Here is a 13058-nt window from a genome sequence, read left to right on the forward strand (position 1 = left end):
TCTTTAAGATCGAATCAATATATAATTAAGCTAATATCAATAAGAAATTAAATTGGAAGTGATTTGAATGGACGACCAATATTGAATCACTTGATCGTGAGTCGTTTATTGGGCATTTAAATGTCTTAGTAATTTCAGAATTTGGCGATCTTGAGCTCGTTGGATTTGTCTCGTCTGTTAGAATAGGAAAAATTATATGTTTATATATTTTGTATATTTTCCTTAGACCAATGACCTTTGTACACATATGCACCTAGCATAGGATTCCTTTATATATATTGGCTTGTATCGTTCTGAGAACATTAAGAAAATTAATTCAAGATTTACTTTCTACTATCTTCTTCTTCTTTCCTGTTGTCTTGATCTGCGTCTTGCGTTTCATCATGGTATCAGATTAAGGTTCGATTCTTCTACATCTCCATGGCGACTTCGGCTTCTTCCTCAAACACTGAAGCTCCATCAGGTGTAATACATTCCGCTCAACTCATTTCTCCATCCCTGAAATTTGTGATATCAAATCTCAAATTTCTCGTTTCGAATTCCTTAACTCCGGACAACTACCCCCTATGGAGTAATCAGATTGTCAAGATTCTCCGGGCAAATGGCTTCGCCACCTTTCTTGAACACAAACCAGGCTCCGATTCTACGACAGAGACGTCCTCCACTACTAGTAAAGATCTAAATCAAGATCCCTCTCCATGGTCTGTTATTGACCAAAACCTGGCAGCCGCCCTGTGCTCGACGATCTCTCCGACGGTTCTTCCATACGTGATTCACCTCGACTCTACACACGACATATGGCACACTACAAATTCATTTTCAATCCACAAATAGGTCCAAAGTTATACAGCTCAAGAATGAGCTCCACATCGTGTCCATGAAAAATCTGTCAATGTCTCAGTACCTAACCGAGATCAAGAAGATCGTCGACCAAATCGCATCGGCGGGATCCACTGTGGACTCTGAAGACGTAATTATTTACATCTTGAATGGGCTTCCCCCTTCGTATCAGCCATTCACAGCATCCATCCGCACTATGCAAACATCTCACTCTGGACAATCTCTACGCACTTCTTATCAGTGAGGAAATCCACCTACAAACAGCCGCTCTGAAGTTCTCTACCACCACGGACACCCAAACGGCTCTCCACACGACGAACTATCGTGGTCGTCGCGACAGATCCAAGCTGGCTTCAGAAAGAATTTCGACGACTTGATCTGCATCTTCTTCCAGCGTCACATGCCAAATCTGCAAAAAGAATGGGCACTCCGCGGACGCTTGTTGGCATCGTCTCAACCCAAATTACATTCCTCCATCCAACTCCAACAAGAACAGCTAGGCACTTATAACAAATACAGACACCAACAATTCAGTGGATTGGTATCTAGATTCCGGCGCATCCACACACATGACCAATTCATTGGACAACCTTGATACATCAAATGCCTACAATGGTACAGATAAAGTTACCGTAGGGGATGGAAGATCAGTTCCCATAGCTCACTCGGGCACGGGACTACTTCCAACCCCTTCTCGTAAGCTATTTCTATCACACATCCTCTATACGCCTGATATCTCTCATAACTTACTTTCAGTATCAAATCTCGTTAAAGATAACAATATTTCTATCATATTTGACTCAAATGGTTTCATTTTTAAGGATTTGATGACCAATAGGGTTCTTCTCAAAGGCCCTTGTAGAGACGGGTTATACAAAATTGCCCCAAGCAACCAGCACTCTCATCACACTGGTCTCTCGGCGGCAAGAACATCTGACTTCCACTGGCACAACAGGCTCAGTCATCCCAGCCATAAAATTATGCAACACATCTCCAAGAATAATCAAGATTTACACATTTCTTCTATACCCTCCACATGTAATTCTTGCAAGCAATGTAAAGGACACAAATTACAATTTCATGTTTCTGAAAATAGAAAACATTCTTCGTTAGAACTCATTCACTCGGATGTTTGGGGACCTTCTCCGGTTCCCTCTCATCAAGGTTTTAGATATTACGTAATATTTGTAGATGATTACTCGCGTTTTATCTGGTTATTTCCCGTTACGCGTAAATCTGATATTACCAATATATTCATTCATTTTGTTACATCTATTGAGCGACAGACCTCTTACAAAATCAAGGCCATTCGCACCGACGGCGGCGGCGAATACGTCAATCAACACTTTCATAAATTCACCCAAAACAAGGGCATCCTTCATCAAACTTCTTTCCCTTACACTCCGGAGCAGAACGGGTTAGCAGAAAGGAAGCATCGTCACATAATGGAAACCGCCTGTGTTTTGGCTTGAAGCATCTACCACCGCAACTTATCTCATAAATAAGACTCCCGCAGCTACCACAAATTTACTGTCACCAATTCAACTGATGTTCAATATAAAACCCTCCTACAGCCATCTTCGGACTTTTGGCTGTACTTGCTTTCCTCTCAAACCCTCTCACACGCGTACTAAATTAACACCTACATCTGATTCATGTATATTCTTGGGGTACGCAGAAAACCAAAAAGGATATAAGTGTTATACGCCTACCACATATCGTATTACCATTTCTCGTAATGTCCAATTCAATGATACATCGTTTCCTTTCAAAAATATCCCACATAAGGCTCCCCCAGCCGAAACCACCACTAATCCGTCTATGCTCATTCCTATTTCCACAATACATACCGCACCATCTTCACAGAACCTGGCTCTGCCTACTACTCCCATTATCTCCGTGAGTACAGACAAAAATCAATCCGTTCACACCACTGACAATACTGTTACTTCTTGTTCTCAGGTTCCTCCTGTTCATACGGTGGCCAAACACCCTATGATAACCAGAAGACAAACTAGCAATCTCAAGCCGGCCCAGCGTCTTAATTTACTTCACCATACCGAAGACACAAAATCATCATCCATCTCCGACCCTACAACATATAAAGAAGCTTGCAAATCAGTAGAATGGAGAAAGGCCATGGCCGACGAATTCTTCGCCCTTCAAAAACAGGGCACATGGCAACTAGTTCCTCTTCCTCCCAATGCACAACCCCTTGGCTCAAAATGGACATACCGCACAAAACTAAACTCAGACGGATCCATAGCTCGATTCAAAGCAAGATTAGTATCTCAAGGTAACAGACAGGAATACGGCTTGGATTACAATGACACTTTCAGTCCGGTTGCAAAATTACCCACGATACGGATACTCTTCGCCATCGCTATCTTTCACCAATGGACAGTCCAACAGCTCGACGTCACTAATGCTTTTCTTCATGGAGATCTCTCCGAGACAGTATACATGCGTCAACCAAAAGGCTTTGAGGACGCATCACAACCGGACCATGTATGTCTTCTTCGGAAAGCAATCTAAGGCCTCAAACAGGCCTCGAGGCAATGGTACACAACGTTCACCAGCTACCTACTTAGCCTCGGATTCAAGCATGGACAATCCGATCAATCTTTACTCACAATGCATCACGGAAAAACTCAAATATATCTCGTAGTTTACGTTGACGACATCCTACTCACCGACAACGATCCTAAGGCCATTTCGGAGCTTCTCCAGAAACTGCACTCAAGATTCACCATGAAGAATTTGGGCTTGGCAAATCACTTTCTTGGAATTAAAATCACATCCACTACAGATAAGTACCATCTATCGCAAAGCTCCTATGCTAGTTCAATTCTACAGCTAGCGAATCTCACACATTGTAATCACCTCGCTAACCCTTCTTGCACTAAAATCACGTCTCCAACAGTTGAAGATCAACCTTGCTTCAACCAAGGAACCTACCGGCAACTCATTGGATCACTTCAATACTTGATGCTGACTCGGCCAGATATCACGTTCACAGTCAACATGCTTTCACAGCATATGCACGATCCTGCCGCCATTCATGCATACATGTTAAAGCGTCTCCTTCATTACATAAAGGGGAAAATCGATCTCGGTATTCCTATCACGAGATCAACTCTTATCCTCCGAACTTTCTCGGACGCCGACTGGGTGGCCGATCCGATCTCCAGAAAATCAATTTTCGGGTTTTGTACGTTTCTCGGCGACACTCTTGTTTCTTGGACAGTCAAGAAACAAACCACAGTCTTCAGATCCTCAACCAAATCAGAATACAGGGCACTCACAGCTGCCATGGCCAACACCATATGGATCAAACGGCTACTCTCAAACTTCTCCGTTCAGCACGGCACACCGATAGACATTTCTTGCGATAATGTTGCAACCCGTGACCCCGAGTTTGAGATTTTGATGATGCCAAATAATGAGTGTTTTGGAACTGCTTTTCATTGATTATTATTTTATTTGTTATTTTCCTTGAGCACTAACATTTCAGGAAGATCACAAGTGACTCAGGAAGAAAGGAAGACTCAAGACCGGGTAGATTAGGAGTATGAGTCAAACATTGTATTTTCCATTTATTGTACTTTTTACTTTATTGAGTCTGGCCACAAAATGCGTAAGAGTAAGAGCAACCATGCACACACACAGGGGGAGAGTTCTTTTTTAACTGCAAAATATAACTAAAATTCTTCTCTAGAGATCGTACTGTACGACTTTATTTCGTACCGTACGATCCAAGCTATGTGGGCAAATCTGTGAATAGATCGTACTGTACGACGTAGTTCGTACGGTACGATATGTTCAGATCCAAAACCCTAGCCGTGTTTTAATATTAAGCAAGTGTTTTTGCGCCGTTCGTACTGTACGAACATGTTCGTACTGTACGATATGTTTTTAATACTTACTTAAATTAACCCGTGATTAGTGCATGTAATCCGGGCCTAATCAAAATTTGAACATCGTACTGTACGAACTAGATCGTACCATACGATGAACAGAGACGACATCCGATCGTCCAGACCATCATCCTGTACGAATAGTATCTTGTTGAATCGTACCGTACGATATTATATCATACAGTACGAATTGTTTTTGTACTGTTCGTACATCTTCGTACCAGGACGACGGCTGTTTATGAAGATCGTACTGTACGATACCAGATCGTACTGTACGAACAGTAACGGCTACTTTTGAATTCAGAGGTTTTTGGAGCCTTTTTTTATATATCAATCAAGTTCTTTTTGAAAAAAAGATTGTTAGAGAGGGTGAACGTGATTAGAGAGAGATTCCAAGGGAGAAAACTCTAGAGAAATTCTTGAAGGTTGAGAGGAAGGAGGAGGTGAGCGTTGTGAGGGAGAAGAGGTGTGAGGGAGATCACACGGTTGCTCCAAGCTCGCTGCATCTTGCTCCTCCTGTGGCCCGAGAAGGATTTGAGGGAGGATCTCCAAGGGAAAGGCTCATCTACATCCGTTACCTCGAGGTTCTCTACCTTCTCCAGGAGGGAGAAAAACGAGAAGGTTCTCTGCCGTCGCCAGGAGGGCGAAAACAGAGTTTGGTCTTCCGCCACGCCGGGTTGGTGAAAGGGAGGTTTGTACAGGCTTCTCCGCCTTGCCAAGGGGGGCAAAAGGAGAACTATTTTTTATAGTGAAAATCCCGGAGTGGAGGACTCCGGGGAGTGGACGTAGGTCATATTTTGACCGAACCACTATAAAAATCTTGGTGTGTTTGTTCTTTATCATTGTTTACTTTTTGCTTGCACTTTAATTTTTCATATCTATTGCACGTGGTTTTTTGATAAAGCAAAATTGCATTGATCTTTATTTTAATATTTCAAAAAACAACAAAAAAATTAGAACTCTTGTTTAGGGTTAATTTTATTAAGAAAAAGACTTTTACAATTCACCCCCCCCCTCTTGTCGTTTAGTAATTTCAATTGGTATCAGAGCTTGTTTTTCAAAAATAGTGTTTTAGAAAACCTTGAAAAAACGATCATGTCGAATTTTGGTAATCGTAACACTGCGGAGGGTTATTCAATAACTCGTCCACCACTTTTTGATAACATACCGTTTGATTTTTGGAAAATTAGAATGTCTACATTTTTGCAATCTATAGATTACCGCATGTGGATGTTAGTTAAACTAAGCATATAGAAATCGACCAACGATTTATCAGAGATCACATTCAGCAAAACAACATTCGGCTATTACCCATTAACACCATTGATCAACTTGCAGATATTTTTACTAAGCCCCTAGCTACCAACAGATTCCAAACACTTCGCTCCAACCTGACAATTGCTTCAGAATTGTCAGTTTGCGGGGGAATGTTAGAATAGGAAAAATTATCTGTTTATATATTTTGTATATTTTCCTTAGACCAATGACCTCTGTACACGTATGCACCTAGCATAGGATTCCTTTATATATATTGGCTTGTATCGTTCTGAGAACATTAAGAAAATTAATTCAAGATTTACTTTCTACTATCTTCTTCTTCTTTCCTGTTGTCTTGATCTGCGTCTTGAGTTTCATCATCGTCTAGCCGCTCAATTCGACTATAAGCATGTTATGTTTGGAAACCAATTGATAATCCAAATTATGAACCTTCCAAATATGCTTCAGGTCTTTGAAGTGGAGTCATTTGGGTTCGGATTGAGTCGAATTTGGTGCCGTTGGGTTCGTATTTTTGATACGTTCAGTTCGACTATAAGTTTGCTGAAATCAGAGTTCAGATGGTCTCCGATTTAATTTCTGAAGTTTTCAACTTAGCCTTTATCTCTAAATTTCATATATATATATATATATATATTTCTTTTTTTTAGGGGGGCACGTGTTTCCTAATAATCTTAAAATACATTTAAATTTAAATTTAAATTAACAGATTAAGTGTTAACTAAAATTCAACTTTCATTTAATTGATTAATAATAAAATCAAATCTAAAACAATATTCACATTAACTAAATTTCATATATATATATATATATATATTTCTTTTTTTTAGGGGGGCACGTGTTTCCTAATAATCTTAAAATACATTTAAATTTAAATTTAAATTAACAGATTAAGTGTTAACTAAAATTCAACTTTCATTTAATTGATTAATAATAAAATCAAATCTAAAACAATATTCACATTAAAAAGACTATATAATTCACTAAAACTCAACTCCTAAGAGAGCTAACCAAAACACAAAACTAAAAGAAAGTCTCCAAAATTCTAATCTAAAACCAGCCCCTGGTGGATTTCAGTGAGAGAAATTTATGTACTAGAGTTGCAAATTTTTTATTAGCTCGTACCAATCGACAAACTGTTTTTTTTTAAGATTCCTCACTATTTTTAAGCTCTCATATCGATGGTTTCACATCCTGGAAATGCTGTAATGAAATAGTTAGTAATTAATGAAAGGCAATTATATTAGAAATAATTAAATGAATGTCTTCAAAAGGATTGCGTGAATTAGGGGTGGCAATATTCAACCCGACCCGAAAATCTGACCCAAAAATTTCGGGTTTGGGTTGACTCGAACCTGAAATGGGTCAGATTCGGGTTCAACAATTCGATCTGTTTCAAAAATCAAGTCGAGTTCGGTTGACCATTTGACCAGAAATTAACCCGTTGTAACCCATTTATGACCCAAATACCCGTTTTGATCGGGCAACCCAAGATTGATCCGTTTTTTACCAGAAAAGAAGAGATTGACCTGTTCTTAGACCCAAAAAATAGTAGTTTTTTTGTTGGAACCGGGTCATTCGGATTGGGTCGGATTGACTCGGACCTAAAACGGGTCGGATTTGGGTCCATGAAATTGACCCGTTTGCAAAAACAGGTCGGGTTGACCCGAACTCAAATAGTACCGGATCAGTTTCGGATTCGACCCGAAATTGACACCCTATCGGGAGTACTCAATACTTTACGTTAACAGGTTGTAATGGAAATTCATTGACTTTCAATTAATCTTTTGATGTATTATGTTAAATGAGATTTGACGGGATTAAATTTGTGTCATTATTAATGGAAAGGCTGTTATAAATAATTAAATGAAAAAGTGCAATTGGAATACAATAACAAAAATATGTAATGAAGCATGGCCTTCAACTTCCAATTTGGTGCTTTCCTTATTAACATCAAATGAAATAACAAGCAATATGAAAGAAAGCAAAATATTAATACAATTGGCCATAAAATGACGGTTTTAATTTCAGCAGAATCTTAAATGTGTTGTTAATGGCATTTAACTTGGATCCTCACTTCTGTGTATAATAATGATCTAATTTGAAGACCTGCAAATTTTTTGGAACTATTTAAATTCTATGGATCAAGAAACATTCATAAATATAGCTATGGGGAGAGAGAGATACTCACTAACCTGAGAGCACGGCCACTGAAGTGAAGACGCAGACTGAAAATTTTTCCTGCATAAGATATGAATTAACTGTCATTTGTAAAGGTACAGTCAATTAATTTATTCCAATTATTGAAGCACTTCATAGTCATATCACACCTATGAAGTGCTCCAATAAACACTTGTAAAGCGCTCGAAAAATATCCATATAACATAAATTTTCATGCATGATGGAAATTTCCCGCGAATCATCTACAAGTTATTAACAAGTCTTTAGTTATGTAGAAATTCAAACGATTATAACGATCAACATGGGCTGTCAGTTATAAGACCTCAGTAAAAGTTAATTGAGAGGTCCAAAGACCTCCGTGAGCCGGCAGCCAACCATCATTCTTCTCTTCGGCGTGGCCTTTGTCTTTTTTGTCCTCCTAGTCGCTATTCAGTTATTCTTCTCAGGTGTGTCGTAGTAACCAAAGAAACCCTATCTTTTAGATTTTAAATGATCCCCTCAAAATTTTTTCATCCTCAGTTTCAGAGAAGAAATATGATACAAAGATCGAGGAGATTAGCACACTCTCGGATTTCCAGTCACGAATTCAGCAATACATGGTATAGCTTGAAATTGTTTCTCCTTTCCATCGCTTATGCTTTTGGTGTACAATTATGTTCGAAGATTAGGATATAGGTTACTCTAAAGGACACCCTAGCTGGTGGAGAAGGAGAAGACATAACAGAAAGAAGGAAGAAACATAAAAGAATTGTATTATTCACATTCCAACAAGTACAGAGTCACAATAAATAAAAAAGCATACATGTGTGCTGTTACAAAGGAACAACAAAAGTAAAACAGTGCCAACATTATAGGTTCACTAATAACATGCCCCCTCAAAATGAGCATTCATTGGATGAATTTTCATTTTGTTACAAAGTGCAATGAACCTAGCTAAACGGAGGGGTTTAGTAAAAATGTCTGCAATCTGATCAATTGATCTGAGATGAACAATTGATATGTTGCCAAAGTTGAGATGCTCGCGAATGAAGTGATGGTCAATATCAATATGCTTTGTTCTTGCATGGAAGATAGGATTGTGAGCAAGAGTGATAACGGAGGTGTTGTCGTAGTGAATGGTGGTAGGTGAAGTTTAATAAATTTGAAGTTCCTTGACGAGATGATGAAGCAATAGAATGCCCGAGATGGCGGTAGAGTGTCCGATATTTTGCTTCAGTGGATGATTTTGCTATTGTGGATTGTTTCTTGGAGGACCAAGAAATGATATTATGACCAAGAAATGATATTATGACCAAGAAATGATATTATGACCAAGAAATGATATTATGACCAAGAAATGTACAAAACCCAAATATGGAGTTTCAATCTGATGAGTCTGCAGCCCAGTCTGCGTCTACGAAGGTGTGAAGTTGAAGATCTTTGCGAGTGATGGCTAGACCAGTGTGAGGTACCTTTAATGTAACATAGTAGACGTTTTAGAGCTTGAGAGTCTGTTATGGTGGGATTGTTCATATGTTGGCATATTGAGTTGATGGTGAATCCAATGTCGAGTCGTGTTATTGATAGGTGTTGTAGAGAGCCAGCTAGCTTGCAGTAAAGCTTAGGGTCCATGTATAGTTGACCATAGGTGTATTGATGCTTTGATTTAGGAGTGATTGGTGTAGGATAGGGTTTGCTTCGGTGAATCCTGCCATCTCAAGCAGGTTGTTGGCGTAGTGTTGTTGTTGTAGGAGAAAACCATTTGAGGTTTTGGTTACTTGAATTCCCAAGAATAGAGAGACGTCACCCATTTGCTTGAGTTTGAAAGTTGAATGCAGGTGAGTAAGTAGGCGGTTGATAATGTTGTTATCGTTACATGTAAGAAGAATATCATCGACATATATTAGGAAGTATAACTGAATGTTTTTACATTGGTATATAAGAAGGGAGGGATCAGAGCGACTAAACCAAAAGCCGAATTGAAGTAAGAAGTTTGTAAGTTTCTGGAACCATTGTCACGGAGCCAGTTTAAGTCCATAAAGAAACTTGTGAATCTTGTAGACGTGATTGGGTAGTTGAGAGTCGATGAATCTGGGCGGTTGCCACATGTAGACGTCTTCAGAAAGGTCGCCGTGGAGAAAGGCATTTGAGATGTCCAGTTGAAGGACATACCAGTTGCAATGGAGAGATAGAGTAAGTAGAATGCGTATGATTGGTATTTTGGCGACTGGACTAAATGTCTTGTTGTAGTTGATGCCAAATTATTGCGAGAAGCCTTGAGCCACTAGTTTGGCTTTGTATTTATCTACTTGTCTTGATTGGAGCATTTTTTTTTTTTTTTTTATTTTTTTTTTTTTTTTTGTAAGTCCATTTGCAACCAAGTACTGATTTATTGATGGGGTGAGGCACCAAGGACCAGGTTCCTTGTTGTTGTATGGTGAGAAATTTGGCAGACATAGCCAAACACCAGTGTTGATGTTTGACAACCTGAGAGTAGGTCGTTGGAGACTAGTTGAAGGGGCGGAGGAGACATGTTGAGAGGGGGTGTTCTTTGTTTTAAAGAACCGTTTCTGATTGCGGCCGTGAGGTGGGTTGGAGGCGGAGCAAAGAGCAAGTGTGCCCGTGAAGGAGAAGGTTTCTTTATGATGTTCTTGTTGAATGTGAATTTCCTCTCTACAAAGAAGCGAGTAAAGGGTATTAAGATCGATGGGAAGAAGAGAGGTTCTGATGGCGGTTTTAAAGGAATTATAAGTGGATGGGAGACCGTTTAGTATATAGAGAATGATGTCTTCAGGATTAACTGTAGAGCCTGAGGCAGCAATAGTATTGACGATTGCTTGATTTGCACTAGGTATTGCGGCATAGAGCAATTCTTTAGTTGGATGTGGTGTAACTCGTTCTTGAGTTGAAGAACTCGAGAACGGCTGGAGGATTGAAGGCGTCTTTCAAGAACGGTCCAAGCTTCATGAGCAGTGGAGCATGAAAGCACGTAGGGAAGGATTGAGGGGGAGATTGTAGAGAATAGGGCGGAATACAGATTCTTTTCGACAAGATGCCATAGAGTGAAGTCGAGATGTGAAGAATCGGTGGGGCAGGTTCAAGCACCGGTGAGATGTCCGGGGAATCCATTAGCCGTGAAATGTTTAAGTAGTTGAAGGCACCACATTGCGTAGGTATCGATGGTGAGTTGAGTTGGAACCAAGTTCTTGAGATTTGATATCAAGAACTTCAATGGCGTCGGCACAGTGAAGTCAACGAAGGATGAAGAGAGAGATGAGTTCGATAGGTGGGAGGTCGCCGAGTTTTGGTTTGCCATGGATCTCTCTGATACCATGAAGGACACCCTAGCTGGCGGAGAAGGAGAAGAAGATGGAATAGAAAGAATGAAGAAACATAAAAGAATTGTATTATTCACATTCCAACAGGTATAGATTCACAATAAATAAAAAACCATACATGTGTGTTGTTACAGAGGAACAACGTAAGTAAAGTAGTGCCAACAGTATAGGTTCACTAACATACTCTGTTGTTGCATAGAAAGAACTAAAATGTAAGGCTATGTGGTTTGAATTTAATCCATTTTTATAGAAGCAATTTATATAGAGGTTTATCAGGAAATAAATATGTGAAGCTTACTGTAAGGGTGGCTGCAATAACATGTTTTTTTGGCTTTTTGTATAAACAAGCATTAACAACTAGAGAGAGAGAGAGAGTGAGAGAGAGAGAGAGAGAGAGAGAGAGAGAGAGAGAGAGATCAGTCACGGGTGAGAGCTTGAGAACACGACCATAGAACGAAGGAAGCGGAGGCGCAGGAAAAAATCTTTTTTTGCGTCGGTTGTTAGGTTTTTAATGGGCTTATATATATAAAAGTTACAAAAAATTTTTAAAAAAAAAATCATCTGGCCAGCGGGGGCATGTGCCCCCAGTTTAAATTCATCTTGTTCTACATGTGATTTTGGAATGCTGACACTCAGATAATACGAAATAAAACAAACCAAAGTACTAATTGACATAAAGTACTAAATTCATGATTGGGGCTGACGAAATGATCATCATCAATCACGAGATTGGGTCCTCTGAATTTTTTTGGGGAAATTAAGGGCAAAGCCCATTCCATTATATAAAATAGTTACAAGTAAAGAGGATGGAGAGAGCAAACAGAAAGCAAATAAAGGATACCTATGGTGTTGAGCAAATGAACAAAAAGCTCAACGGAGGATGTAAAAAAGAAAGAGAACAAATCAAAAACACAAAAATAAGTAGGTGAATAGTATTTTGCTGTAGGTGATCTCGGATAAACTTCTGATCAATTTCGATGTGTTTGGTGCGTGCGTGAAAGACATGATTGTTGGCCAGTGCGATAACAGAGGTGTTGTCGCAGAACATATCGGTGGGAACTTGTTGCAAGAAGCCAAAATCGGATAGAAGGTGACGAATCCATATTATGTCCGCGGTGAGTGTAGCCAATGCACGACATTCAGATTCGGTGGAAGAGCGAGCTACGGTGGTTTGCTTTTTGACTGTCCATGCTATGATCGTATTGCCAAGAAACGAGCAGTATCCAAAAGTTGATTTGCGGGAATCCGGATCTCCAGCCCAATCGACATCTAAAAAAGAAGTAAGAATGAGATTAGATTTGGTAATAGGTATACCGAAGTCCAGGGTACCTTTTATATATCACAGTAGTCGTTTGGGCATGTAGAGGTGTTGATTCTGAGGATCGTGCATATGTTGAGATAATTGGTTAACGCTGTAGGCTATGTCGGGCCTAGAAAGATACTGTAGTGACCTCGTAATACGTCTATAGAGTGCAGGGTCAGAAAATTTCGGATCCAGCGAACAGATGCTGGGAAATTTAGTCACCAT

The 13058-nt window shown here is 39.6% G+C and overlaps 2 protein-coding genes across 2 annotated transcripts; both read left to right on the plus strand.

Moving 5' to 3' along the window:
* The first annotated feature begins 420 nt into the window (after positions 1-420).
* LOC114579441 lies at positions 421-1084 on the plus strand. The gene is made up of 2 exons (XM_028693939.1): positions 421-768; positions 851-1084. The coding sequence occupies exons 1-2, from the start codon at positions 421-423 to the stop codon at positions 1082-1084; spliced, it is 582 nt and encodes a 193-aa protein (XP_028549772.1).
* Positions 1085-3474: 2390 nt separating this feature from the next.
* Positions 3475-12617, plus strand: LOC114579442 (uncharacterized mitochondrial protein AtMg00810-like). Its single transcript, XM_028693940.1, has 3 exons — positions 3475-4246; positions 8733-8812; positions 12477-12617. Exons 1-3 carry the CDS (start codon positions 3475-3477, stop codon positions 12615-12617), a joined length of 993 nt encoding a protein of 330 aa, XP_028549773.1.
* Positions 12618-13058: the final 441 nt, after the last annotated feature.

The sequence above is a fragment of the Dendrobium catenatum genome, unplaced genomic scaffold, assembly GCF_001605985.2.
Source record: "Dendrobium catenatum unplaced genomic scaffold, ASM160598v2 fragScaff_scaffold_390, whole genome shotgun sequence".
Lineage (NCBI taxonomy): Eukaryota > Viridiplantae > Streptophyta > Magnoliopsida > Asparagales > Orchidaceae > Dendrobium > Dendrobium catenatum.

Coding starts and splice junctions, on each gene's coding strand:
- LOC114579441 (XM_028693939.1), top strand. CDS start 421: ATGGCGACTTCGGCTTCTTCCTCAAACACTGAAGCTCCATCAGGTGTA. Junction 769..850: donor CTCCGACGGTTCTTCCATAC/GTGATTCACCTC, acceptor AAAGTTATACAG/CTCAAGAATGAGCTCCACAT.
- LOC114579442 (XM_028693940.1), top strand. CDS start 3,475: ATGCATCACGGAAAAACTCAAATATATCTCGTAGTTTACGTTGACGAC. Junction 4,247..8,732: donor TTGCGATAATGTTGCAACCC/GTGACCCCGAGT, acceptor TTTCATCCTCAG/TTTCAGAGAAGAAATATGAT. Junction 8,813..12,476: donor CACGAATTCAGCAATACATG/GTATAGCTTGAA, acceptor ATTTTGCTGTAG/GTGATCTCGGATAAACTTCT.